The 15075-nt window shown below is 36.6% G+C and overlaps 1 protein-coding gene and 1 pseudogene across 5 annotated transcripts in view; one reads left to right on the top strand and one right to left on the bottom strand.

The window, feature by feature from the left end:
• Ulk4 (unc-51 like kinase 4) overlaps nucleotides 1–15075 on the top strand; it is a 536812-nt gene that overhangs the window by 82026 nt on the left and 439711 nt on the right. For 4 of the 5 annotated variants that reach the window (XM_046437488.2, XM_046437489.2, XM_046437487.2 and 1 more), the window contains 2 exons: nucleotides 8618–8725; nucleotides 13478–13561. In XM_046437488.2, coding sequence (XP_046293444.1) covers nucleotides 8618–8725; nucleotides 13478–13561 — 192 coding nt within the window. The remainder of the gene's footprint in view (nucleotides 1–8617; nucleotides 8726–13477; nucleotides 13562–15075) is intronic. The other variant, XM_046437490.2, reaches the window with a different exon arrangement.
• Nucleotides 11996–13202, bottom strand: LOC124087603 (E3 ubiquitin-protein ligase RNF220-like; annotated as a pseudogene).

Below are 15075 nucleotides of genomic sequence, written 5' to 3'. Positions count from 1 at the left end.
TTGCTGCATCTTCATTGACACCTCATTGTCACCCAAAGTTCATAGTTTACGTTATGGTTTACTCTTGATGTTGAAAGTTGCTATGGTTTGAATGTATCCCCCAGAAAGCATGTGTTAGAAACTTAATCCCCAGTACAACAGTTTTGGGTAGGGCCTAGTAAAAGGTGATTAATGGTATTGTCAGTAAGGTGGGTGGGTTTTAAAAAAGGCAAGTTTGGTTCCCCACACCCTCTGCCTTTCTCCCTTCCTCTTCTGTTTTGTCTCTGACCTCCCTCTGCCTTCTCTGATGCAGCATGAAGGCCCTTACTAGATGCAAGCCTCTCAGTCTTGAACTTCCTAGCCTCAATAACTATAAGAAATAAACCTGTTCTTTATAAGTCACCTATTGGTGATATTCTATTACAGCAGCATAAATCAGTCTAACATGTACATTTATTCTATGGATTTGGAGAAATGTTTGACAACATATATCCACCAATGTGATATATATTGTTACTGTTGTTACTGCCTTAAGAATCTCCTGTGCTTTGTTTGTTAATCCCTCCTTCCCCCACAATCCCTCTGGCAACAATTGATCTTTTTACTATCTTCATGGCTTTGCCTTGTCTGGATTATGATCTTCAGTGTACTTTTCATGGACTACTTTTTTAGTGATTAGTGTGTTGCCACCCTCGCGTCAGATCCATGACATAAATGTCAATGGCAGATCTTATCTGCCAGACAAATCTTCTGTAAGATGTGGATGCAATAGTTTACTGATTATTTTGTTAATGATTCTTTGAAAGTAGTAGAACTCTTGCATTATTACATAGAAGTAGGAACTGAATTAGTTCTCTCAGGATAGACAACCCTCTGTTGTGGTAATGAAGACTGTCAAAATCTGAGACTTGTTCTTTAGCTGTGGGGTGAGGGGCAGCTGACTTAAGCATTACTTGCTACTTCCATTTTATATGGTATCTCCATCCAGCATAGTGTTTTAAAAGTTTCCAAGGTCGGATGGGTATGCAGTATACACTATATGATTTCAATTTCAGCCAATTGGCCAGAGCTAGTAACATGGTACCACTCAACTGTAAAGGATCTGTGAAATGTTTTTGTGTCCAGGAAGAGTGAGCAATAGCACTAGTACTATCTATCACTTCTGAAGGGTGACTCTGCGTAACTTAGGCATTTATGCTTAACTTAGGTGTTTATACCTAACTTAGATATTAGAAGGAAATGGACAGGATCAATGGCTCCAAAAGAAATTTTAGAACAAAAAGTACCTGGCAGCTCCAGAGGTCTTTGGACTAGGATTCTCCTGGAGACTTGCTTGGGGATACTGCTAGAATGAATGAGTGAACTTCAGCCAAATCTTTTATTCTGTGTCATTCAGATTCCTGAGCCTTGCTGGCTAAAAGTGGCACTGCCCTTGATGGTACCACATTATGGGAGGAAAGATGGCCCCTGAAGGGAGCCAGGGATCCTTTTGTCTTCCACATTTGGAAGGCTGAACAGACTAGAGCTAGTATTGGAAAGGATTTATCTCAAAAGGAGGTTGAGGAAGGGGGACCTGGTAACTAGTCACCAAAACCCAAATTTCTTCTGCAGTTGACATTTGTGGGGGAAAAAAGCAGAGGAAGTTGACAGTTTATTTAAACAGCATGTTCATACTTTTTAAATGACTGAAAAACTGTTTTGAGATATCTACTTACATATTTTATTTATTTTTGAGAGACGGAATCTGCCAGTGTACTCGTTGGTTGTTTAAACTATCTTGTCCTTACTTCTGACTGATTATTTAGTTTTAGGAGATAGATGTAAATTGGATGCAGTTTTAATGCAGTTAATTAACACGCAGAAAATTAGAGCTAATGTTAAAACTTTGATGTCCAGATGTCACCAAAGAGAGCTTCTTACAACCTTGTCAAGGACACTTTCAGAGTTATTACATACAGAACAGAATTGTATTCTCTTCATTTTTATCTTCTTTCTGCATGTGTCCAGCCCTTATGTGTCCAGGGTGTTCATCCTCTTTTTCAGCCAACACTGAAAATGAGGGTTTGAAGTTTCACATCTGTAGATGTGATTTTTCTTGATAAGACTTGATGAGATATATAAGATCCAAAGAAGTTTCAGATTTAATATCAATAAAATTGAACATGAATGGGGACAAAAAAGGTATGAGGCTTACAGAATTAAGTGCCCAAGGGAATTTTGAGATATTAAAAGTGAGGCTTCAAGAAAGAAAAGGCTTGGACAGAAAATTGGCATTCTCTTCTCATTTGAAAAATTTTGGGATGCCTCTTATTTTAGGGTTCAGGAAACAGTATTGGACAGTGTATGATTTAAAAGATTGTTAGTATAGGGCTGGGGATGTGGCTCAAGCGGTAACGCGCTCGCCTGGCATGTGCGGGGCACTGGGTTCGATCCTCAGCACCACATAAAAATAAAATAAAGATGTTGTGTCCACCGAAAATCTGAAAAATAAATATTAAAAAATTCTCTCTTAAAAAAAAATTGTTAGTATAATCACTATTGCCAAATTTCCCATTGAGTGTAAACAGGGTAAAACACTGACCATATAAAAAATGTCAACTTTCTGGATCTGGAGCTTTCTATTTGTAACTGTTAATTACACATACATTACCTTGGACATTGAACAACTACATTTTGAGGGTCAAGAGCAGGCAAATTATTTTTGTACAAGTATCAGCAGGCTAGTTTTAAACTGTAGACCTTGTAAACTATTATGATCTTAATTCATCTGCTTCTCTTTTGGCCCTTGATTTAAGAAACTCAGTCCAGGGCATATGGAATTGAAGTGATTGACCTTTTTAATAGCAATTAGATGACTTTTGATAAAGCCAAAAGACCTGACTATACTTGATCACATTTGTTATAAAATGGGTTTAATTTCAAAGTAGTAGTTTGGGAAATGACTATACGGTTTTAAATGACTGTCTGCATACCAGTCAACCAATTAATCATGCCTGTGGTTACAGAAGAACCATTTAAATTAATTAAGAATCAATAATGATATAGATAGGCCTCAAAGTGTAATAGTAGAATAAGAACAACAATAAAACTATTAATTTTCTTTACTCAGGGTTTTTTTTTTTTTTAAATAGACTTATCATCTAAGACAAACATGCCTAAGAATAATACCCACATATTACATGGATTTGAGTTCAAAGAAGAACTAAATCTATTTTATCTATTTAGAATTGGCCTTTAAAAAATATCGTTGTACCTAGGTCAGTAAAAACATTTTTTTCTCCTTAGTATTTCCCTTTTCTGTATTGTATTTGTTCATTATTTTTAGTTTCCCCTTTTAATATTAATATTTCTGTAAATTTTAAAGATAAATGGAAAACCCATACAAATAACATTGCAGGGATCCTCTACCCATTGAGTCCGGTTTAATGCTATCCAAAGTTAACTTTTGCAAGTGGAATGAAGGTTGCTGTGGCATTGCTAGAATAAATTATATGATGCTTGTCTGTTTACAAGACACTGAGCTCCAAAGCAATTTCTATTATGCTGGAGGCAGTCCAAACAATTTTATCACTTTAAGGGTCTACAGCATTAAAATGTTTTAAATTTCCAGTGATGCTTACTGACAAAAAGGACCAGTGGATTATAAAATGGAAAAAATGCTGTAAATCCCTGCAACCAACTCTGAAGCAGAAAGCTGGATTTGAGTTTTGAGTTTAGCATGAGGTTCTTTTTAATTAAATTCTTAATTTTGGCATAATTGTAGATTCACATGCAATTGTTTAAAAAAAAAAAACATGCAGAAAAGTGCTGGGTATGCTATGTCCACTTTCTCTAATGATAGCATCTTTGGGAACGATGGGATGCTATTACCACAGGATATTGACACTGGGACAGTTAAAGAAAAGAGAAATTTCATCACTGCTACGATCCTTCAGGATCTCTTTAATGCTCACCTTAGCCTCCCCCTACTGCACGTGATCCCACACTCCCACAACCTTCAGTATCTTTTTTCCATTTTTATATTTTTGTCATGTTTAAAATGTTGTATAAATAGTCATGTAACATGTAACCTTTTGGGATTTCTTTTTCATTCCTAATTTTTTTGGAGATTTATCTAGGTAATTGTGTGTATCGATAATTTATTTTTTCCTCTTGAGGTTTTCTTGGGATGGTTTTGCCACAGTTGATGTAACCATTAGCTTATTGAAAGACATCTGGGTCATTTCAGTTTTGACGTTTGCAAATGAAACTGCTATGAATATCCATTAACATTTTTTCTGTGCATGAAAGTCTTCCTTTATCTGAAATAAATGCTTAGGAGTGTAGTAATTGAGTTTTTTTTTTCTTAATTTTTAAAAGAAACTGCCATACCATTTCCAGAGTGGCTGTACATTTCTTACTTCCCACTATCAAGGTGGGAGTGATTCAGTTTCTCACCATCTTCAGTAACTTTTAATGTTTTCTCTATTTTTTATTACTATAGATGTATGGTGATATCTCACTTTGGTTTTTGTTCTCATTTCTTGTGCTGTCGAACATCTTTTCACTTATTTGCCAACTGTCTTCTCTGGTACAATGTCTCTATGCTTTTGGTGTTGATCTACCTTTTTTCCTTAGCTCTAGCCCCACATCCTGAGGATTTATTCTGTTTTTTCCCCTTCCCCATCCCTTGGAAGTTTATAGTTCTGTGTTTTATATTTGGTCCATTTTGAGTTAACTATTTGAATGAAGTGTTAGATTTAGGTTAAGTCTCACTTTTTGGTTTTCCTATGGACATACAAATATTCCACCATTTTCTTTTTCTTTCTTTTTTTAAAGTTTGTTTTTTCTCCATTTGATTGCCTTTGCACTGTTGTCAAAAATCAGTTGTCTGCACTTATGTGAAGCTATTTCTGGATTCTCTATTTTGTCCCATTGGCCATGTGTCTGTCCCATAAAATTGCCATACTATCTTGATTACAATAACTATGTAAGTCATTTTAGTCAGCTTTTTTTGTTCCTGTGACCCAAAACCTTGACAGTAACAACTTGGAAGAAAAGTTTATTTTGGTCCAGTTTCCAAGGATCAATCCATGGTTGGGTGACTCTGTATCTCTGGGCCTGAGGTAATACAAAACGTCATGGTGGAAGGGTGTGATGGTGAAGAGTAGCTCAAAATGTGGCAACCAGGAAGCAGAGAGCTCTGCTCACCAGGGACAAAATAAACCCCAAAGGCATAACCCCAACCTGCCTCCCCCAGCCACACCCTGTCTGCCTACAGTTATCATCCAATTAATCCATACCAGTGGAGTAATCCATTGATGAGGGTCTACAGCTCATAATCTATTTCTGCATTGTCTCACACATGACCTTTTGGGGCACCTTGCATCTAAATCCTAACATAAATCTTGAACTGTTGTCAAAAATCAGTTGTCTGTATTTATGTACATACATCTTGAAGTCAAATAGAATAATTCCAACCACGTTGTTCTTTTTCACAGTGGTTTTTGAATGTTCTAATTCTTTTGAATTTCCGTGTAAATTCTAAAATCTTGTTGATACCTATAAAAATTACCAGGATTTTGATAAGAACTGCATTAAACCTGACTATCATTTTAGGAAGAATTAACATGTTCATTATGTTGAGTTTTCCTATGTGTCAACATAGTATATATCTCTATTTAGATCTTCTTTGATTTACATTTTATTAACAGCATTGTATAGTTTCACATACACATCCTTCACATGTTTTGTTAGATTTACACCCAAGTATTACATTTTTTATTGTAAATATCATTGTTTTTAATTTCGATTTTCATGTGTTCATTGCTAATATATAGAAATATAATTGTTTCTTGAGTATTGATATTGAATCTTATGATCTTGCCAAACTCTAACTAGGAAGATCACATTCCTAGTTGACATGTAAAGAATCATGTCATTTGCAAATAACTATCCTTATTGAGTGAGTGGTGATAATTTGTGTTTGAGGAATTGGTCCATTTATTCAAGTTATGAAATTTATATGCATAAGGTTATAGTATTCCATTATCTTTTTGATGTATGCTCATTTTCTGTCTCCTTGTTTTATCAATTTATTAATTATTTGTCAATTTAAAATTTTTTAACTACTTATGGAATACAATGTGACATTTAACATGTATACATTATAAAGTGATTATATTAAGCAAATTAGCATATCACCTTCTATAGTTATTTATAGTGAGAATATTTAAAATTTGAACAGTTGTGGCATACACATTAACTGTGTCACCATTCTATGCAGTAGGTCCTTGTTCCTCCTGTCTAGCTTTGTACCTTTTAATCAGCAACCTCCTATCCCTCTACCTAACCCACAGCTTCTGGTAACCACCCTTCTACTTTTTATTTCTACAAGTTTTACTTTTTAAGATTTCACATAGGATGATCATGCAGTATTTTTCTTTCTGTGCCTGAGAGAGAAGTGTTGAAGTCCACAACATTAACTGTAGTTATCTGTTTCTCGTTCCAGTTCTATTCTTTTTGCTCCATATATTTTGTGACTTTCTTGCTCAGTGATACACATTCGTGATTAGCATTTTTTTTTTGGTGGGTGGTGGATTGACTTGTTCTACAGTTTTTCTCTTCTACTGATATTAACATAGCCATTCTTCCTTTCCTTTGATTACTGCTTCCCTGATTTACTTTATTATGTTTTTATTTTCAACCTACCTATATCACTATGCTGGTATGAGTTTCTTGTATGCAGCATATAGTTGGCCATTTAAAAAATTCCACTCTGTTGAACTGTCTTTAAATTGCTGTATTTAGACCATTTGCATTTAATATAATTACTGATATATTTGATCTTAAGCCTGCTACTTTCTGTTTGCTTTCATTCTCATTTCTGTTTTCTTTTTACTGTCTTCCAAGGGTTTGAACATTTTTTCAATTCCAATTTGACTCTCTTTGTATAGTGGTGTGTGTTTCTCTTTGCATAAATTGTCTGTAATCCTTGCTCCAGGTATTACATACACCTTATCACAGTCCACAGGTGTCATAATTTTACCAGTTCAAGTGAAGTACAGAAAATTTAACTTTTTTCATCTCTTTAGACTTACTCATTTTGTATAATCATCTTAAATATATTCTATAAATATATTTAGAACAAAATCACAATTTTTGGCATAATTGCTTTAACTATGAAACAGTTCAGAAAAATTAATAAGAAAAAGAAAGCATATTTATCTATACTTTCGCTTACTATGTTCTTCATTCCTTTTTGATATTCCAAGCTTCCTTCTTTCATCCTTTCTTCTCTTTCATATACTTACTTGAGCCATTCTTTTGGGGTAATGTGTTGGTGACAGTTTGTCTTTGCAGGTAAAAACTTGAATACAGACAAATTTTAGATGATTCAGTGTAGTCCTAGTGGATGATCAGTGAAGGTCAAAGAAAAGGAAAACCGTGGAAATGACATACTGAAGAGGATAACGTGATATTGCATCATTCTTTGTTTATCCTTTGTTCTGGTAGGGATTCACTGCTTGTTAGTCATTGGGTAGTGAGAGCAACACATTGTGGTATATCCATACAATGGAATACTACACAGAAATGAAAAGGAATGAGCTCTTGGTAAGTGCAACAATGTGGGTGAATCTCAAATGTATTACACTGAGTGAAAGAAACCAAAGAATACACAATGTATGATTCCATTTATATAAACCCTAGTAATGCAAACTACTGATCAAAAGTATATTGGTGGCTGGTTGGGGAGGAGCCAAACAGAGGGAGGTCCTTGAGGACATTCTAGGGGATGTTAACTATCTTGATTATAGAGATGACTTCACAGGCATATACATAGTTATTGTATATATGTTCATTCCAAAAAGCTCTTTAAAAATACCTTGTCAACAAGTGTTCCTAAAATGTATGACTGCTGAATAGTTCTGTAACCCCACATGCATCTGCAAAACCCAGCAATTTCATGCTTGAATGTTGTGGCATTGTTGAGTTGCTCTGAAACTTTTGAAAGGCTCACTTTCAGTTTTTCAAGTGTCTTCCAGTGAATGATAAGAAATAGTCTCATCTGTAAACTGCATTCTGATTTTCATTGTTTTAGAGTAATTCATCCACAATATTTATAGACATTTTTTCCTTCTTAGTATGGGGTCATTCTGTATGTATCATTCTAAAACCATTCTGTCTTACTTCATTATTCAATTAACCTGTGTTCTTATGTACAAACTCAATATGTATGTGATTTTCTTAGTCTGACTCCTAGCAAGTTAAGCTGCTGAATTTCGGAGTAGATTACGTTGAAACGTTGGTATAACATTCCCCCTCGCAGACTTTTAAAGGAATCATGTAAAAGTCTGCTATACTGTGAGAACATTTCAAACTGTAGTGTGCTAGAGAAGAGCAGGGATGTGGTGTGTTTAAATCTGTGTCCTGGTGTCCCAGTGAATTGGTTGGCCTGGTTTAGTTGGTGGAACTCTGTCAACCTCTGTGTACTTCTTTAAAGATGGGGAAGTGATTTCCTTGAATTCCCATACTTTGAACACAGTTTGGAAAGTAGTTCTACAAAATGGGAGATAAATTTGTGGCATGTTTTGCTTTTAATGTTATAATTTAAAGAACTGAGTGATACACCTGAACTAATATGCTTTTCTCTTTTCAGGCAATTGCTCTCTTAACTGAATTAATTAGGGAGAACTTCAGGAACAGCAAATTAAAACAGTGCCTTTTACCGACCCTTGGGGAGCTGATATATCTTGTAGCCACCCAGGTGAGACTGTCTGATTAACTCTGTTGCTGTTTGACATGTTCCGACACATCCTGGCTGACAAGTGTTAATATCCTACAAAAGTTTTTTGACTTTTCCCCTTAGAGCATGCCTAAGGAACTTAGGAGAAACTTTACTTCTGGGGAAGAGTTTCTCAGTGTCTTTCTCTCTAGCTGACCTTGTTTCTTTTCTTCCCTCCCTCTCAGTGCCTAATTCCCTTAAATATGTAGGAGATTCTCAGACCATATTTTAAAAATAATGAACTAAAAGTCTCCAAACTACTCCCTAAGTTGTTGCCATCTTTGACTCCTTTAGGTAGCAGGAGACCATTGTTTCTTTCAATATAAAGCCCCCTTTCAGTTTAAATAAAACACTACTTTGTGCAGGTTTGGCATTTAATATGACTAATATCAAATGGCAGGATTTGACTTCTTGTTTCTAAAGTTACAATATGGAAGTGCTATTGAACTCACCAAGAGAAAATTTAATATTCCACGAATATGTTTTATAAAAAAACATTATTGAATAGATATTGATAAATTATGGGTTAGTCATATCATGTGATACTCAGTTTTAAGCAGATACTGGTAGGTTTTAAATTAATAAGGAAATTCTGATTAAGTTTTTTGTTCTTGAACTTGCTCAAATGTTACACAACCTGAATATTATTAGATCCATATTAAACCAACTTTCTCAATAATCAGCACTAGGAGGTAGCTACCAATTGTTATAAAATATGAATATTTAAAATTGTTTGGCTTCATAATTAGTGTTGATAGTACAGCAAATCTCTTTCTTGTTCTTTCTTTACATTAGTGTCTTGGCTATTCCTGGCCCTTTACATGTCATAATACATTTTTGAGTCAGCTTGTCTGGTCCGTAAATCATCTTTAAAAAAAAAAAATGCATTGATTTTGCAGATAAATTTGAGGAGAACTGATATCTTTATGATTTTGGGTCTTCCAGTAAATGTTAGGACTGGTACTGAGTATGTGTAGCAATTAGGAAAGTATTTTGCTATCTTTGTGACATTTAGTACTCTAATGCACCAAACGCAATGTTTCTACATACTTATACTTAAAAATAATTTCCACTAGCATTATTTCTTTCTATTCAGAAAGCTTTTTGTACATGTTGGGTTGAATATATTTGTATGTAAATTTGTTTTGAAGAGCAAACTCATTTATGAACCAGAAAGCTAGGAAGTAAGGTCAAGTGTACAGGGAAAAGTCTTTTTTTTTTTTTCTATTTTTTACCATATCTGCCTAGTTTTCAAAAAGAAACTTTATGAATACTTTCTTATATTCAGAGTTAACTTTGAAAATACCAGCAAAAAGAGATGTATATTCTTATTTTGTCTCATTTTATATACAGGCAGAAACTTGGTGTTTTCTCTTTAAAGATATGAATAGTGTATGCAGGAGGACTGCAAGTTTGAGGCTAGCCTCAGCAACCAAGACTCTATGCAACTAAGTGAGACCTTGTCTCAAAATAAAAAACTAAAAAAGGACTGGGTATGTAGCTCATTGGTATAGTGCACCTGGGTTCAATCCTCAACATTAAAAAAATATATAAAAATATATGGAGATACTTGCACTAGAGCTTTTGCTTAGTCATTAATATGATTAATATAGAATGGTAGGATTTGACTTCATTACACGGTCCTGTTTCTTAATCGGCACATGCAGCTTCTGTTTCCCTCTTCTTGTAAAGGAACTGTGTGATGTTCTGATGTGCGAAGTTTTGCGAAAGGCACTTTTCCTTGCAGCTCTTTAGGGATGAGGCTGGAGAGTTGATGTCCACTTTGCCATTCCCTAGGACTCTCGAGGCCTTGACATAAAAGCTCAAATTTATCAGGTTTTTCGGGCCCTCAGAGTAAACTCAGACTTCAGTGCTCAGGATATCCATACTGTGCTTGGGATTCTTCAGTTTTTTATTTAGTCTTTATCTTCTTGATGTCAAAATAAAACCATTTATTTGCATTAGAAGATTAATCAGGTACGTAGTTTGTCATCTTGTCAGGAATGGGAATCTAGTTGTACCCCCCACCCTTTCTCTCCCAGTTTAATGTATAATGCTGTATAATGAAGTGATAGCAATTTGATAAATTTTGATATATGCACATATATCTGTGAAACTATTGCTACAATCAAAGATAATATACTTTTACCAGCAAGGTTCCTCAGCATACTTTGCTACTGCTGATTTGCTTTCTGTCATTCACACTAGAGTTTTATGTAAATATACAGCATCACATGTCTGTTTCTACAGTAGATTGGGAGAATGTTGTTCGTTGGTGTCTATTTTTAAACTGGATAAAGGGTAACCTCTTTTAATAAAGGGATGATTCTGTGGCCATGACATGACTACATCTTATAGCATACCAAAAAAGGAAGTTAATCCCTGGGTCTGTAAAAATAGCTTTTAGGGAGGCAACAGATTTTGTGGAATTATCAGGTTTTTGGTTATTTTGGTTTAATCCTTGTCAAGTGTAGTTTTTAAAAGGGAAAGGACAATTATTTTTGTATGGAATATGCAGGCACAGCATCATACTTTGGGGCCTTCAGGAGGGACACCCAGGGGTGCCTTCAACCAGCCCCCATTTCAGCCTCTGCTGCAGCTCAGGACCTACTTCCTAGGTCCTGAGAGCAGCCCCAAGAGCTAAGACTAAGGAGAGAGTCACGTCCCTCAGGGCATGTAACCCATGTCTGGGAGAAGAAATATATACCACTGAACATTGAGCACATAGGAGAAGCAGAGGCAGGCACCCCAAGAAGTGGATGGGCTGAACCCCCAACCAGCTGTGAAGGAGGTTCCAGAGGTTCTTTAAACAGCCCCCCAACCAACCCTGAGCACAGCTTCCAGAAGTTCTTTAAAAGAAAGTCATACAACCAAAAGGGAGGGGGTAGAGGGCAAAGGAGTTGCCTCATTTATACACAGCATTGTAAGCATCCGTGGTCTATAGTACATGTGCTTCAGTCTAGTGTTTGCATGTGTGTGGGAACTGTACCTCTGGAGCCTTGCCTTGTCTACTCCCCACCCCCACTCTACTGCCTGACCCTGGGAACAGAGACATGGAAGGTATGTTCGTTACCTAGGCTTGGTGGGAGCTAGCAGGCAGGGCCTGGGCCTCAGCCTCCACTCTGGTTCCAGAGTCCTGTGTCTTATGTGTGTATGCATGTTCATATGCATACAGGGAAGAGGGTCATGGTCCCAGAGGCTGGGTCCAGGTGAAGCTATTCACTCATGGAAAGGCCTGCCTAGGTGGCTAGCTCACAAGTAGATCCTCCAAAGGTCTCCAGGTGCTGTGATGCTATTGCATCAAGCTTAGAGCTTCTTGACACCCAGGGTCTGCAGCCTGATCCTTAGTAGCTTATTTGCCAACACTGGATCGACGGGACATCAGTGTGAGCCCATACAGATAAGGCATTTGATTTGGTCTCCCCTAGATAGCTGCCATTCAAGCTCCCTGATTCAAGCCTTCAAGGCTTCAAACATAGTCACAACTGAATCTTCAGTGAGTTTCTCAATGTTGCTCTTAATGCAGGTCTTCTGCATGGCCTCCTACTTGCTGCTTTCACCATTGCTGGTAGGTGGCATCTTGCCACTGGCCCATTTAGAGAACTAGAGTGTGATGTGGATGCTAGGATGTCACCATTTAGGACTGTGCCCTGGAGTGCTTCTCTTTGTGTCTTCACCAGGCTCCTTGCCTTGGGATCACACCAGTCTCCATGTATAGTGGCTTCCTATACTCCAGAGTGTCATCCCCATCCACATCCAAGTCAGAACCACTGTCCAGTTTCTCTTTGCTGCTGCATATGAGGAAGCCAGAGCTTTGGAAGCCACCTTCCAGTAGAGTGGTGGCCTGCATCTGCTTCTGCCCATGCCACTTACACTCCTCAAAGTGGTGGTTATTCACATGCTTGATGTCCATGCATCATCCTCAGCCATACAGGAGCCTCCCCTTTTAGAAAGGCAATGCTCCATCTGCCAACTCAGCTCCCACACCAAGCATGCCAGGGGCCGGTTGCACAGGGGACAGACATACCTGTCCTGTGTCTTGCTTCCTCTGATTCATTTTCCCATTCTGAGCATTCAGGTCTGCCTGTTTAAAAAAAAAAATTAGAACCTATTTTCCTATTTTTTTTGTGCTTTAAAATTTTTTTCACCTTCCTGAGTGGCACCTGATTTACTTTGATAGGTTGCAGGAGTGTTCTTGAGGTGGTTATGGTAATTTGGTTAATCTTCTGTGGGACAATTGTGGTGATGTCGTTAAAATCAGTGTCCCTGCTAATTACATTTGCTTATTTTTATTTAGCACATTATCTCACCTGGTAACTTATTGTCTTATGGATGTTACTTAAAGTTGTGTGTTCTCTGCTTTCAAATGATTCCGGATCTTGTAGTATGTTTTGGGTAGGGTTATTTATGCTATCATCTTCAGTTACGAATAGAATAGTTTCTCTGTTGGTTGAACCATATTCTCATTTTTAAATTAATTTTATCTAGCTTTTGATGAGGGGAATCTTGTGAACATCATATGTAAAATACTGGGAGATAGAAGAGATACTCAGTATATGCGCTGTAGTAAAAGACCCTTGACCTGATTGTAATTGTCAGGTATTAAGTATTAAATTAAATAGAATATTAAGAAGTTTTAAATAGTTCATGCATTTAGAACTGTGCCTCTTTCTTGAATGGGTTAATATCTTTTGTGCTGTTAGCTTCACTGTCTTTCCTTCCACTTCATTTTAGGAAGGAAAAAAAAAGAACCCCAGAGAATGCTGGGCCGTTCCCTTGGCTGCTTACACGGTGCTAATGAGGTGCCTTCGGGAAGGGGTAAGGCTCCTTTGTTGTCCTCTGTAGACACGCAATTGTAATAACCCTCCAGGCACTGTGTGAGGATTGTAGCCTGGAGCAGTGCAGGAGCTTGTCAACCAAGTATTGCTCCTGAATTTAAATAATCTTGACAAGCCACCCCTAGCAGGTGACCTGCAATGGAGCAAGTATAAAAAAGAACTAGCTTTCTCACTCACTTGTTTAATGGCCTGATTTTAAAAAGATAGTAACAGATATAAACAACTAACTAGCTTTTAATAGCATGCTGTTAATTATGTACCCCCCTTTAAGTTATTGCTACAGAAGTTTGGTAAGCAAAGTATGTACAGAGAATTCTGTGAGCCTCAGGTGCCCCTTGATTATTTTGTCAGGTTGCCATTTTGAAGTTTTGAAATGTGGAAGCTTCCCACTAGTATCCACTGATTTGAATATTGAGTAGTATTTGTTATGTGATGTAATTTTTTTTTCAATTTATTCACTTCACCTCTCAAGTTAAGTATAACGGTCGAAAGCCAGCTGGCCCCCTTATATGCATGTTGCTCCTGTGTGTAACCATGTAAAGGACTTGATAACCCGCCTAAAAGGTTGGCATTCTGTTTGCTTTATACGACTTGACATTGTTTCACCCAAGGCAAAGCCATAGGCTAAAAACACTCCTTCAGGAATGAAAAAGACATATCAGGATAAACATCTTCCTTTGGCATTCATTACTTTACATATTATGTGATGACAGTTATGTTCCCATTGTGGAAAAGCCTTCCAAGGCTTCCCCCTAGCGGTTGGGAAATGAAGTGGGAACACTTCTCAGCCTATGGTTTTGAGTGCTTAGTCATTTGTCACTATGGGATATATGATTGTATGATAAGTCATACTTTATCAATAATACAAGAATTAACTTGTTTTCACTTACAGTTAAAAGATGTTTGGCCTCATCATTCAAGGCCTCAAGCTGGGAGCATTTATGTTACACAGATGAAGAAGGTGATTCTCACCTATAGTAGAGATGAGATAAAAATATAAATTGGAATATGTCAAATACATAAGTGCAAAAGGAAAAGAAAATCAGGAACACAAAGGATGAAGGAGTATTTTAGGGATCTCTTTAGTAGCATAAAATCTCAAAACTTTTCATGTTTAATTTTTAAAACTTGTTATTTCCTATTAAAAGATGATTATACTCTTTGAGGTTGTATCTTGTTTCCTCCCCTCCCACTATGTTTTCCAAGGACACATAATAGGAAGAATAATCTTTTATATCCGTGTGCATTGTTATTAAACAACTATTAATTGTGAAATATCGAAATAGTTTTATATTTTAGTAACACACTTGCCTTTTATTGTCTTGGTATGTATGAGAGGGCCCCTATATTTTTTAGAGGAGAAGTCTAAATTATGTAGTCTATGAAATTTTCCATTTTCTATTTGAAAAGCAGTTAAATATGCATGTTGGCAGCATATATGCTAACACTGTTCTTACCAGACGGATAAGAGAGGGTGATTATTTTCCCTAATAA

Source organism: Marmota monax, unplaced genomic scaffold, assembly GCF_021218885.2.
Source record: "Marmota monax isolate L192 unplaced genomic scaffold, Marmota_monax_Labrador192_F-V1.1 WCK01_AAM20220418_F8-fsc00021, whole genome shotgun sequence".
Classification (NCBI taxonomy): domain Eukaryota; kingdom Metazoa; phylum Chordata; class Mammalia; order Rodentia; family Sciuridae; genus Marmota; species Marmota monax.
Note: the sequence above shows the minus strand (reverse complement) of the source record. Positions and strands in the feature narration are given on the sequence as shown.